This window comes from Triplophysa rosa, linkage group LG1, assembly GCF_024868665.1.
Source record: "Triplophysa rosa linkage group LG1, Trosa_1v2, whole genome shotgun sequence".
NCBI lineage: Eukaryota > Metazoa > Chordata > Actinopteri > Cypriniformes > Nemacheilidae > Triplophysa > Triplophysa rosa.
Window position 1 is genome coordinate 38,808,271 of NC_079890.1, and position 13,711 is coordinate 38,821,981.

Genomic DNA, 13,711 nt, shown 5'->3' on the forward strand with positions numbered 1-13,711 from the left:
ACCACCTCTGCCTCGCTTTCGATTTCAACATGGCAGCCGAGTGAAATTAGTATATAACAGGCTAAAAATAGGAATGCAAAAGGGAGGCCTCTTCACAGAACATAAAAAGCCTAGTTACTTTATTTTAACTTCATGTGCCCATTCATGAGGAATATGTACCTTTATGGATGTGACAATCCTGAAACTTACCTTACTATAGAAAATCATGCACTAAAAACAAATGCTTTAAAACTTGACATCACATGGGTATTTGAACCACCAGATGTGGACATCTGTGCTATGGTAAAAACTTAATGTTTTCATGTCACAACAACATTCAAGGTTGTTTCGTGGAATCGCCCTTTTAACATGTCTTATTACAAATACATGAACACATTTGACACCCTTGTGCAGTGTGCACTTAAAAACCACAATTCAGGAGACAGGACATAAACAATTTTAACATAGGCCTATGTGTGATAAAATCATGATTTTCTGTGTAACGCTTTATATAAGGACTTCTATAAAATTGTATGGTTAAATTGTCTGCCTATGTCCATCTTGACATTTGTATATTTGATTTTGAGAATTGAAATATGTTGATATATATCAGGTTGTGTGATTACAAGTATTTAAGAGTAAACATGTATCCATGAATGCTCTGGTGTATGTTTGTTTGAGAGGGAGACTGAGAGTGTGTGTATGGCCATGAGAGCAGGTAGTATCCTACATGTATATAAGGATTTCTATATCTGTGTGGAGTGTTTATGTCTGGCCTTTCAGCGCAGGCTACTGGCAGGCATGCAGTCACACAAGGCCCTCCTCTCAGCCCTCAATACCAAACTCTCTGTCTGTAAAACACATGGCAGATAAAGCACAGATAAAGTTAAGACCCACAGTACAGCTCTCTTCAAAATGTCAACAGTTTGTTCTTAACAGCACTTATTGCACACAATAACCTTGTTAAAAAACGAGTCGGACGTATGACGTAGTATTTCTGTGCTTGATACACTCCCCCAGCACTCCAACTTGTTTCGGAAAGATTTTTTTTATAATTCTGGCTCCATGTGTCGTCACAGGGATTCTATTCCTTTTATTTGCCAAAAGCACGACAAGGCGAAGGCGAAAGAGCCCGCCCACGAACCAACCGACGAGCGAGACCCGCATACCATCAAGGGTATCTGCGCTGCGTCAAGATGGGCTGCGCAGCGCTAGTGAAGTTTAGGTGCGTCTGTTTGTTCACTGCATTTCAGTGATGAATGTTATATAAACGGTGGATATAACGCTGGATTTGGAGATGGTTTGAAACTGATAGATGGCGCGGACCCAGTGCTAAAAAATACCGGACATGAACTGCACGCGGTAAGTCAAACTAAGTCAGAAGTCTGTGTTTTGTTGGCAATTGGCGCGTACGTGCATAATGTACAAAACACGAAGGGATTAATGTGATGATGATGTGTTGTGTGCTCGTGCTGTAGTTCCGTCCCACTTTCCTCACTAGTCCCGCCTCTAGCAGCTCGTGTTTTTCCGGAAATAATAGTACAGCTGTATAAAATGTGATCGAACTAAATACTCTTCAAAGATACGACGTATGACACAGTAGTTCTGGCATGAAACTCTAGATGGCGCAGTCCTAAAGTCTAAACCAATCTGACTTAACTACTACACTGTGAAGTGATTGGTTCCTTCCGTATCAGCAGCCAATTAGCTTGCTGCTCTATGTTTAAATCTCAGCTAGTGGTTGTTGTAGCAGTGCAGCGCGTTTCAGAAAGCATCCAGACCTAAGGTAAGAATGATATTTTACTCCTTACTTGCACTGTGCATAATGTGTGGTCTGCCTAATTTATTTAAAAATGATTAACCATGTAACAGTCAAATAAGTTTAATGTTAGCAGTCTTGCATTGTATGCTTGAGCTAACATTAAGCTTATTGGCAGCAGCATTTACACATCTGCGTTTGTACAGTTCAAGCAACATGCAGCCTAGAACTATCGCTCAAACATGCCTAAGTAACCGATATGAAAACAGGCTAAATGAATAAACTTCTCGGTCGTTTGTATTTTTACTGGTGTACAGCCTGTCCTAGGAACCAAAGTGTTGTCCACACGTACTGATTTAAGTGTTGCACAGTGTAGGAAACGTTTTCCTCGTCGAAGCAGAGACCAGGAGACGTTGGGATATCTTTCATACAGAAGTTACTCTTTATTGAGGACTCGCTGTGCGTCGCTGCAGTCATCCAAGTCTGACTTTCAGTTCAGCACAGTAGAGTTTATACCTTTCAAGGGAGGGATACGTAGAGGTGGAGACAATCTAAACAAAGCATGCAAATGCAGTACGTACAGGAATCGGCCGGTTACCGAAATTTTCCCCAGCCCTGATCTCATCAGCATAACAGTGTCATTCAAATGCATAGGTGCTAATCCAATCAGCCTGACAGTATTGCCCATACCTTCACATAGAGACAAAGGCTTAGCTGTGCCTTGATCTTAGCATTCACCTTTAACTTGGGACCCTGTCCAATGGTCAGGAAGTGCATAAAGACAAAAGGGTAATGTCTCAGACACCTGGGCTGTCTGACTTGATATTCTTAGAATGTCATCATCTTTAACTCAAAACGTAAAACAATGTATATAACTGTCTTAGTTTATATACCATTACATTGGAACCTAGATATACCATTTTATAAATTTGTAATCGAACAACAGAAAGACAATTTGATGAATGCTCATCTCTGCAGCTCGTCTATGCTCCGAATTATGCGTTCATGCATTCCTGTAACTAAATCCGTGCAAATGTTCGTTAACTAGTACACGAATAGATGTCCGCCGATCTTCGTGGTTACCACTGGCGAGTGTTGAGCGCCGTAGCAGCTGTAATTCGCCATGAGAGAATACGCTAAATAGCATTAGCTCGTGCAGTGTCACACGCGTGTTTACATTGTACTTGTCTGATCGTAGTAAAAACGCATAGCACCAGCGCAGAGCGCGGAAAAAAAACGTCAGCTGATGGCTTTTTTTAAAAGCGCGGCGTTTCCATAGGAAACAATTGAAAAAACACGCCGGCAGCAGGCGTAAACGCCTCGGTGGACACAGCCTCTAAGTGATGTGGGTGGTAGGTGAAGTAAACCTGCTGATCGCCAGCCGCTAGTCTCTGCAAAGGGTAAAAGAGAGGCACCACGTTAGTCATCCATCTTTGTGGAGTACAAGCTCCCCCTTTCCTTCTCTTCCCCGGCTTATATCAGGGAGGCTTGATGGGGAGCAGGTGTCAACGATCGGCAGGTGTGCCGGCGTGATTGTGCCGTTTCCATGGCAACGCTGATTGGGCAATGGTATGTTTGGCAGAAGCATGTGCTTCATTGATTTTTAATGGCTCGACATAAGTATAATGACCTTGTCTTACGTAAATCTTGATAATTTGCTCGGGTCCATGCTGGGGTCTCATCTTTTGGACTGCAACATATCATTGTTATTTAACATTGCACTTAGTGCAAGCAGACCAAATACATTTATATGTCATGAACTCTACCAAGTTAACCCTCCGAGAGTTGTCATGACAGAACTGTATAGGTATTTAAGAGTAATATGAGAATGGCAGAACCTGCCTGTGCTACGCCATCTTTAAAGGATTTTAATGCATGATGTGGAGACCGAGAACCACCTAACATGAAGCGGTCATTTGCCAAGTTAAAGCTGTTATTATGTTGGCTTTAGAAACAAGCCAACATTCTGATGTTGCACTTAAACTTATTATTATTATTATTATTCTGAGACTAAATTTTCTGACTCTAACTCCTCCTAGAGCTTTCCACAAACCTTCAGTCTGGTCTGAGGAAGTGTGCTATATCTTTTTTAAGGGATCAGACTTACGGTTGGTTGGTTTGTTTCACTTGGGACTTGAAGCATCATCAATTGGCATATACCAAGCCACGCCCATAGCAACCAAACATGTTAGCCTAGCAACCGTTTAGCAAAACCTATATCTCTGCATCAGAACATCGTAGAGACACGGGGGTTGGTTCGTTTCACTCATAGCTTAGTGTATCATTAACTGACATATGCTAAGCCACGCCCATAGCAACCAAACAGGTTAGCCTAGCAACCATTTAGCTACACCTATATCTCTTCATCAGAACATCGTAGAGACACGGGGGTTGGTTCGTTTCACTCATAGCTTAGAGCAGGAGTCTTCAACTAAAATCGCTTGAGGTCCAGTAAACAAACCCACCTTGCCAGTCGAGGTCCGGATAATTAAATACCTAAAATCATGAATTGATGGTTTTTGGCAGACCAAAGAAATAAACATGTCTTTTCATATCTATACAACGGCATAACAATGTCTGACAACAATATAATGAAGGAAAAAGTGCAAAATGCCCTAATCTCTAAACCTGCACTGAACATACATTCATTTCAACATGAACAACTTTAAAAGAAAACTAAAGTGTTGTTTTCTGCTGAACTGAGATGAACAAATAGCAACATCAAGTTGTGACTGATCATCATCTGATAACGTTTCAGCTCTTCTGGTGGCCGTTGCAGCTGAAAGGGGGTTTGTGTCATATTTTCTTTTAGTTCATGTCTTTATTTTCCTCCTAAAAGTGTTTCACACGCAGGCTCCATTCACTCTTTTACTATTTCCCCATCAGTAAAGGGCTTGTTATGTTTTCCTAAGATCCACTGTATTCTTAGGGAACATTCATATGCTGGTTGTTGGGCGGTAAGTGAGTGAGGGAGGACCTGTGTAGATCGCTACTACTGGGCTTTGAGCTCATATATTTTCCGTGTCCTTACCTCGGACTGCTGCGGGTAAGTTTCTTCAAAGTGTCTCTGTCTAATTTCATAATGCCGTTTAAGGTTTACACTTTTGACAACCGCGACAGACTCCGAGCAAATGAGACAAACCGGTCTCGTGCATCTCGATGCAGGAAGAATAAATGCAAATCTCTCGACCCATTCATCTCGGAAAACATGGTTTTCAGCGTCAACTTTTCTAACTTTTGAAAAGGACATTGTTTTTCAGTCACTGACAGTTACATCTGTCTACGCGCTGTGCAGCGAGTCTGTCTTGGCTCTCTTCTCTCCACGACGTTGACGTCTGAACGTGGCAACAGTGCGCATATGTTAACTGTCCATGGCGTCTTAGGACCCAAACTGCTACTGAGCGGACCTTGATGTGCCTGCTATAAATTTGATTGCATTAGAAAATAATGTTAGGCGTTCATTTATTTATTATGTCAAAAGGCTTTGAGGTCCGGACGGATGCATCTCGCGGTCCGCATCCGGACCGGAGTCCGCTAGTTGGTGACCCCTGGCTTAGAGCATCATCAAAGGCATATACCAAGCCACGCCCATAGCAACAAAACAGGTTAGCCTAGCAACCATTTAGCAAAACCTATATCTCTGCATCAGAACATGGTAGAGACACGGGACTTGGTTCGTTTCACTCATAGGTTAGAGTATTATCAATTGCAGATGCTAAGCCACGCCCATAGCAACCAAACAGGTTAGCCTAGCAACCATTTAGCTACACCTATATCTCTGCATCAGAACATCATAGAGACACGAGAGTTGGTTCGTTTCACTCATAGGTCACTCATATCTATCTATCTATCTATCTATCTATCTATCTATCTATCTATCTATCTATCTATCTATCTATCTATCTATCTATCTATCTATCTATCTATCTATCTATCCGTACATCCGTCCTTCCATCCATCCAGCAAAACCTAATAAGTTCTAATAAGAAACTTAATAAACCACATACATTTTGCCTGGTTGTGGTCTCTCTACCTCTCCCTCTGTCTTTCTCAAGCCAACATAAAGTTTGTTCACAAACTTTTACCTCATCTAGTTGATATTCACAGTGCAATTTTTGATCAGACAGGTCAAACATTGATCGAACTGACTGGAACGACCTGTGCATTAAACAGTTTAAATGCACATGTTTCAGCCAATCAGCATCGAGGATTCAAACAGACCATGGTATAAAGTTATTTAAGATCAGGACACAGTTGATCACTTCACAACACCTGTGACACAATTCAGACAATATACTCACATTAGAGAGAAAAAATCAACTCCAAAAGTTCAATTCAATTCAATTTTATTTATATAGCGCTTTTCACAATGTGCATTGTTCCACAGCAGCTTTACAGGAGCAAATAAGAAAAACACAGAAAGGTAAAACACAGTGCAGTGCATGGTGTTTATAGACCAAGCAGGATCATTATAATAAATAATATCTAATAAATAAATGAATAAATAAATAAATGCAGTCTCCCGGTGAGCAAGCCAACACTGCACTGCTGTGGCGAGGAACCCAAAAGTCTTCTTCTGTTCAGCTCATAAAACATGAATATGATAAAACAGACAATAAGAAAATCGGACAGTCTGGGCTGGGTTTCCCGAAACCTTCTTAACGCTACATCATTCATAAGTTATACCTTAAGAGTGGTAGCGATATATTCTTAAGAACGACATAGTGACACAAAGGTTTCGGCAAATCCAGCCCTGGACCTTTGCATCATATTCATCTTTAAATGTTTAATGTTAATGTTTTAAAGTTTCATGACTTACCTGCAGACTGACTGATCAACTGTCTTTGAATATATATTTTCTAGAGAATTTAGCATTAAGAGGAACAGTTACACAGTCCTCCACAAACCCCAACTGGCTAGCTCAACATGCCATAGATGGTGTCAGATATGGAGATGTTTCTACATACTGCGCTGGTACAGCATCTCAAAGTAACCCATGGTGGAGGTTGGATCTCTTGGATGTTTATAACATTAGTACAGTGATCATCACTGCTCATGGCAGCTATTTGAGTCAAGCCAACAGAGCAGAGATTCGTATTGGAAACTCACTGGACAACAATGGAAACAACAATCCCATGTAAAGTTATTCATGAAATCACTTCAACACTTTTCATTGATTGATTGATTAAACACGTCTATAGAGATTCATTGATTCTCTCTCTCTCTAGATGTGCTGTGACTCCTGATCCTCTACCTGGTAATACTGTCAGTCTCTCATGTGGTGTAATGGAGGGACGTTATGTGAATGTGATCCTGTCTGGACGTACATCTTATCTCACTCTGTGTGAAGTGGAGGTCTATGAAACAGGTCATTTCTGGCAAGCAATTCTGTACCGTTAGATATAGAGAAAACTTTGATTTATTTGACAAAAATGATTTTTGGAAATATTCAATTTCATCGACACTGATAGCCCTGTGGTTAGTGCTCTGAGATACAGTGCCAGTACGCTCACAGCAACCCAAGTTGGCTGTGGGTCTGTAATGAACATAAGAGTTGAAAAGACTCAAATGGTCATTAGTTGATTCTCACAGATGTTTTTATACAGACTGACTGATCAACTGTCTTTGAATATATATTTTCTAGAGAATTTAGCAGTTAAAGGAGCAGTGACACAGTCATCCACATATCTCACCTGGACACCTCAACATGCCATAGATGGTGTCAGATATGGACCAGACCCAGATGATGTTCCATACTGCTCTCACACAACATCTCAAAGTAACCCGTGGTGGAGGCTGGATCTCTTGGATGTTTGTGACATCAGTACAGTGATCATCACTGCTAGATCAGACTGCTGCGTGGCTCAAATCAACGGAGCAGAGATTCGTATCGGAAACTCACTGGTCAACAATGGAAACAACAATCCCATGTAAAGTTATTCATGAAATCACTTCAACACTTTTCATTGATTGATTGATTAAACACCTCTATAGAGATTCATTGATTCTCTCTCTCTAGATGTGCTGTGACTTCTGGTGTTCTAGCTGGTCACACCATCAGTTACTCGTGTTATGGGATGGAGGGACGTTATGTGAATGTGGTCATGACTGGACGAACATCTCCTCTCACTCTGTGTGAAGTGGAGGTCTATGGAAAATGTATTGATAAAAAAATACTATTTGGTAGAGTTGGTAAATGTAAAGTTTGAGTTATGATATTTGTGACACCACATTCCCTGTCTTTTTTGTCTTCCATATTTTAATTACATTATATTCATATTGTGTTAAATCTATTCATGCTGTTTATTTCAGTGTGTGTATTTGAATGTGTTTTGATATCAGTTCATATTAGTTAAACACATCACTTTTGATAGACTTTCTATCTTATAGAATTGTTCTGATTTAATTCTGATTAACAGTGTTTGGGGCCGTTTACACGAGTTCAATTTAAAACAGGAAGTTTTTATGCATTTTGGTTGTTCCTTTACATGACAGCGGTGCTTAGGTGGACTGAAAATGCAAAACACAGGATACCTTTATTGTCTCTGTTTAAACTACAAAATGTGAATTTGTTAAAACGGTTGATGTCATGTGTATTACCTGTTTCTTTACAAAATGACATCACTTACCTGACATGCATAATATATCGTTTTAATCATGTTCGCAGATCCATGTGTGCACTGATCTTTTTGACAACATTGTCATCTAAAGAAAAAACTTCCTTTTTTACTTGTGTAATGTGCCCTTTGTTAGACTGAACTAACTTTCTGCTTCGCTTCTTTAGTGTCCTCTTGCAAAGTGTTTTTATTTGTATGTGATTGTTGAATTTGTGTTTTCTGTGTTTCAGGTCATAGAAAAAAATACTTTCTGAGGCTGAAGTTCTCCTCCAGTGGTGATGTAGCTGCTGAGAGCGACAAAATCCTCCATCAGGTGAGAAAAAGAGTCTTAAAATACAAAAGTAAATGTCTAAGTGGCGTAGCAAGTCAGGTCCGGGCCCATCCGTCCGTCAGCGACCGCGTTGCACATTACTGGACATCGGTTGTTTACTCGGTTGTGTTATTTGAATGTTGACGTGCATCAATCGTGCTCCAGAAAGAGACGCAGCCAGCGTTTTGCCTGTGTTATTACACGCGATATGTGAACGGCCCTACCATTGATATGATAATACAGTTGTCAAACATTAAACATTTAGTTACTTGCATCGCGCTGGCTCACATTGTGTCTGTCAATAGCAAATCCTGCCATCTTTCATTTGATTGGACAGTAGTCCTTGCCTTCCTTCATTTGTTTGGCCACCTAATTCAGATTGACATTGACAAGTTCATTCAGAGTCCATATAAATTAAACTTCATTAAACTAATTTAAACGACACAGCAAGGTAAACAAAGTACACTATACACTACACAATATTAATAGAGTGTAAATGATTATATTTATTAAATTATGAAATGGATGTCAACTAATTGGGACAATAAAGACCTCCCTACTACCCCTATCCTCACCATACACTTTATTATTAAACATCTCTTAGCCATTTTCTTCATTTTGCTGAAAATAAATGCCTGTACGATCTGATCTGTGATGTGAAAATGTAGAAGAGTGCGTTGGCAATAGATGGATTTGAACTTGCATTCACATGCAGCATCAGAACTACTTGTCATGCGTTTTACTCGCTACGCCACTGAAGCTACTGGCAAAGTAGTGTCGCTTTTACACTTCTGGGATATGACTTACTCACATGTATGTCCATAGGTAGACCAGGGCCCATATTTATCAAGCTTCACAAAGTGCCATTTTAGTATTAAGTGCTGAGAAATATACTCCTCCTTCCAAACTTAAGTATAAAAGCAAGTTATCACATTTCTTAAAGCTAAGAATCACTCTTACTCTCCCAATTATTTAAGACAGCTGGAGAGGTCTCTCAAGTGCTTGGAGTTGCCACTATAGGGGCTTGTGATGGCGCTGAGGAGACAGAGACATGTGATGGACAGAGGGGTTGGCCAATGGAACCATATCATTATACATTATACACACATAAATTCAGTACTCTCCTGCATAGGCGTAATTGCAGGTGGGACTTTTTTAAAGTATGAATTTGCGAAAGGCATTTATTAATGAAACAAGATCTACACATCATTTCTCATCATCAAATTTATACATTTAACAAACTTCTTTGTTCGCAAGATAAAAGGCACGCAGTCCCGTACATGACATTCATGCTGCGCGCATTCAAGTTATGCTCTATGGATCATCAGTATACTGTTGCACGTTCTCCTTATGCTGTATTGTTCTCAATGGTATGTGTGATTTCACACGCAAGAAAAGATTTATACCGAAAATAACATTGTATTTAAAGCAAAACTACTCGACTAAAGCAAATAAAAGCAAATCTCTGCACTGATTTAAAATGTGTCATTAAGAATTGGTGGAAACGTGTTTATCTTTCACTTCCAACGTGTATATCATAATGGATTCTCTTGAAAAGTCTTTATTGTCATTGTGTGTGTTGAATATAACTCATTTTAGGAATTTCACCATTCAACGTGAATGTATCAGAGAATTTTCTTAAATAAGGAAATCTATTCAGTGATTGGTCCATGGCATTGATGGCAATGTCGTCATCCAAAATCCCGTTTGCGGCACAGCAAAGTGTTGTAAATCATCTCTACACTGGAAACTTAAGATTTAGTCCAACACTTCACTGAAATTACGACTGAGCTGCTTGATCATTTGTTTACTCTCACGTCAGTTCTTAGCAGTGTTCTTGTGAGTAATTCTCAGAAGCTTGTTAAATACGGGCCCAGATCTGAGATCAGTAATCTAGTCAATTTCTACAGTATTGTACGGCCATGAATAAACGGACCCATGTGCACCTGCATACCCAGATGCTACGCCACTGACATGAGTGATGATGAGAGAATGAGAAATGACAGAATGTTTCATGTTGAAATCTTTGATGAATTTTAGCTGCAGTCTGCTCTGGCATCACACATCTCTGATTTTAATCTGTCCTGGACACAACTACCTGAGGAAGAAGAAAAACCAAGAGCTGACAGAGGTGAGTACACTTTAACAACTTGACTGATCAACAAAAAGTTAATCTATTGATCTAAAATCAACATCAACAATATTTTAAATCTGTTTCAAAATCTGTTTAAATAAATTGTCACAAATGCAGCTATTTTCCCTTACAGAAAAGACACATGAATTTCACATGTTTTTTGCATGTGATCACATGTATACAACATGTGTTTAACATGTGCAAAAAACACATGTGAAATGTGTGTTTTTGGAACATTTTGGTGTGAATTCCATGTGAATTCCCATGTGAAACACATAGGATAACATGTAAAAACCCATGGGATGACATGTGCAACATGTGGTGACGTGAAGAACATGTGATCACATGTGGAGACATGTGGGATATGTTATCCCATGGGTTTCACATGGGAATTCACATGGAATTCACACCAAAATGTTCCAAAAACACACATTTCACATGTGATCACATGTGTTTTTTGCACATGTGAATTTCGTGTGTCTTTTCTGTAAGGGTTAGGAGCGACAGGTCAATGGAGATCAGTTTAGTCGGCGGTTTTTTAAAAAACAATCACTAAAGACAACTGTAACACCGCATCCTAACCAAGCGTGACGCTGCGACACGCGATAAAAGCGTTAACCAGAAGTTTTGTCCTAACCAGCCGCGAAAGCTCCACAGCAGGGCTGACAGCTCCGCCCACACAATGGTCTCATTCGATGTAAGTTCTGCACCTCATGAATATTAATCGCCAAACATGGATGAGGACAGGCTATATACGTTTGATTACATATGTTTAGATTGTAATATTATAGCATAGCGTCTGGTGAGGCATCACTGAAGTCATGAGAACAGGACGCATCTCTCTTTGTGCACTCTTCAGCTGTGCGGACCAATAGTATCCAGCTGCAGGCCCGCAGCCACTCATTTTAAGACACACGATCCAGACCACCAGTCTCAGGCTGGAACCATAAATGGTTTAGCCCAGATCGTGCTACCAACATTTTTTGTAGCTTATGTTCTTATTTTCGCATAGATTGTGGTGAATTACGTACAATATCTGAAAACGCTAGAAAATGCATAACCTACATTTTTTTTGTAGTTATTATTTGCATAGTGCTTTCTATTTTACTAGATATAATATTTACTTAGTGTTCATAATATCTACACAATCAATATCTGTTCATTTTATAATAAACACTTAGGGACAAAGTGACTTTTAATCTCAAATATACATTATTTTTCAGAATTCAAATAATGTAAATAAAGTCTTGCATTTCTTGAACAAACATTTCAACAAAACACGCTCAAAAAGAACATATTTTTTACATTTTAATAGATGTATAGTATATTAATAATTGGAACAGAAATAATAAACAGTTAGAAATGAAGACTGTTCAAAAGAAGAGTTTACTTTCAGTCCCGTTTTATCATGTGTCTTACACAAAAATACTCCATGTCTTCCTGGAATGAAAAAAATGTAAAGGGCTCCAGGGAACCTTGATGAGGGCCATTTCCTTGTCCTCTTCATCCACTGCCAATGCTGTGCTAAAGGGGCACTGTTAAAGGCTGCAACAGTTTGTACACCGTTGCAGCTGAGGTATTTTCTTCTCTCTTAGAATTGCCGTATGTCTCTACACTGTCTAAACTGACAAAGTAACTAACAGTTAAGTGCCTTAAAGTAACGTACCACAAACCATAAATAAATGAGCTATGCGTTGAATAAATAAAAATAATCAATGCGTTGAATAAATAAAAATAATCAAGAGATAATAACCAATAATAAAGATAGACATAGCTGCTTCGCCGCAAAGCCCCTTTACAACAACCTGAGTGTCCGCAGAAATAAAACACACAAAACGATTGAATACTACAACGATTTTAAACTTCAATTATAACATGTGAAAGTTGTGCACATAATAGTTGTGATAAACACATAACTTAATATATACATTAATTTTTCACAACATAAACAAGAACTGGAAAAAAGGCGTGGTGCTGCCGGCCCGCCCCTTCCGGCCTGAGACTGGTGGTCTGGATTGTGTGTCTTAAAATGAGTGGCTGCGGGCCTGCAGCTGGATACTATTGCTCGCGTGGAGAGAGAAAAACGGTTCTGATTGGCTGTGTCTTGTGATTGACTGTCGCGCCCCGCCCCTTTTTTGCTTTCGGTATGGACAAACAAATTGCTTATCGCAGGAATATCATCGCGTCGCGTTTGATTAGGACGCGGTGTAATACATAGACTACATGATTGACTGAATCTTTGTTTTATTTTCAGGTTCTTGTGTGAAACATCTTTAATCTGGATACACGCACTGAATGTTTAAGGCAAATGCTCATTGATTTTATTCACTCATTTCTGTTCTTCTCTATCATTGATGTGGTGTGAATGACGTGGTGTTCACATCACTGATAAATGTCATCATTTCAATCTCATCATAATCCTCATCACTATATTTGTGTTGTTAGTTGTGTAGTTGTGTGTCATAGTCAGAGATAAAGTGTGTAGAGCATCACTAGCTTACATAGTTTTCATTTAATATGCTGTTTATTTCATTGTACAGCATTCCACAAGATCCCATTTTTTGTAAATCTGATTACGACTTTTGAAGTCTACTTCCCCATAGTTTTATTGACACTCGTTTAATTTCTATATTGTTCACATCTGTACTTTGCTTTTTAAATTGTTTGGCGATATTTTAAATGCTAAATAAACCTGTGACCTGCAAGAACACAAACCTCAGCAATGATGACAATGTAAATCAGAAAGAAGGTCTGAGGCACTAATTTAACAATCTAAGCACATGGTCTAAAGCGCACAGCGCAAGTGACCTTAGTCCGAATACACTTTTGCTAGTTTAACGACGGGAAAAACAGTTGGCGTGCCTGGCACATTGTATTACAGCAGTGGTGTCGTCGAGGTTTTACGCCATATA

At 39.4% G+C, this 13,711-nt stretch overlaps 2 protein-coding genes across 2 annotated transcripts in view; both read left to right on the forward strand.

Moving 5' to 3' along the window:
- Positions 1 to 852, forward strand: part of LOC130551013 (fucolectin-like) — a 41,068-nt gene extending 40,216 nt beyond the window's left edge. Inside the window, exon 6 of the mRNA XM_057328587.1 lies at positions 763 to 852. Within this exon, the coding sequence (XP_057184570.1) occupies positions 763 to 852 (90 nt within the window). The remainder of the gene's footprint in view (positions 1 to 762) is intronic.
- A 192-nt stretch (positions 853 to 1,044) lies between these two features.
- LOC130551096 (uncharacterized) lies at positions 1,045 to 13,496 on the forward strand. Its single transcript, XM_057328678.1, has 8 exons — positions 1,045 to 1,156; positions 6,602 to 6,875; positions 6,967 to 7,106; positions 7,383 to 7,668; positions 7,758 to 7,897; positions 8,586 to 8,668; positions 10,706 to 10,796; positions 13,054 to 13,496. The coding sequence occupies exons 1-8, from the start codon at positions 1,045 to 1,047 to the stop codon at positions 13,074 to 13,076; spliced, it is 1,149 nt and encodes a 382-aa protein (XP_057184661.1). The 3' UTR covers positions 13,077 to 13,496.
- Positions 13,497 to 13,711: the final 215 nt, after the last annotated feature.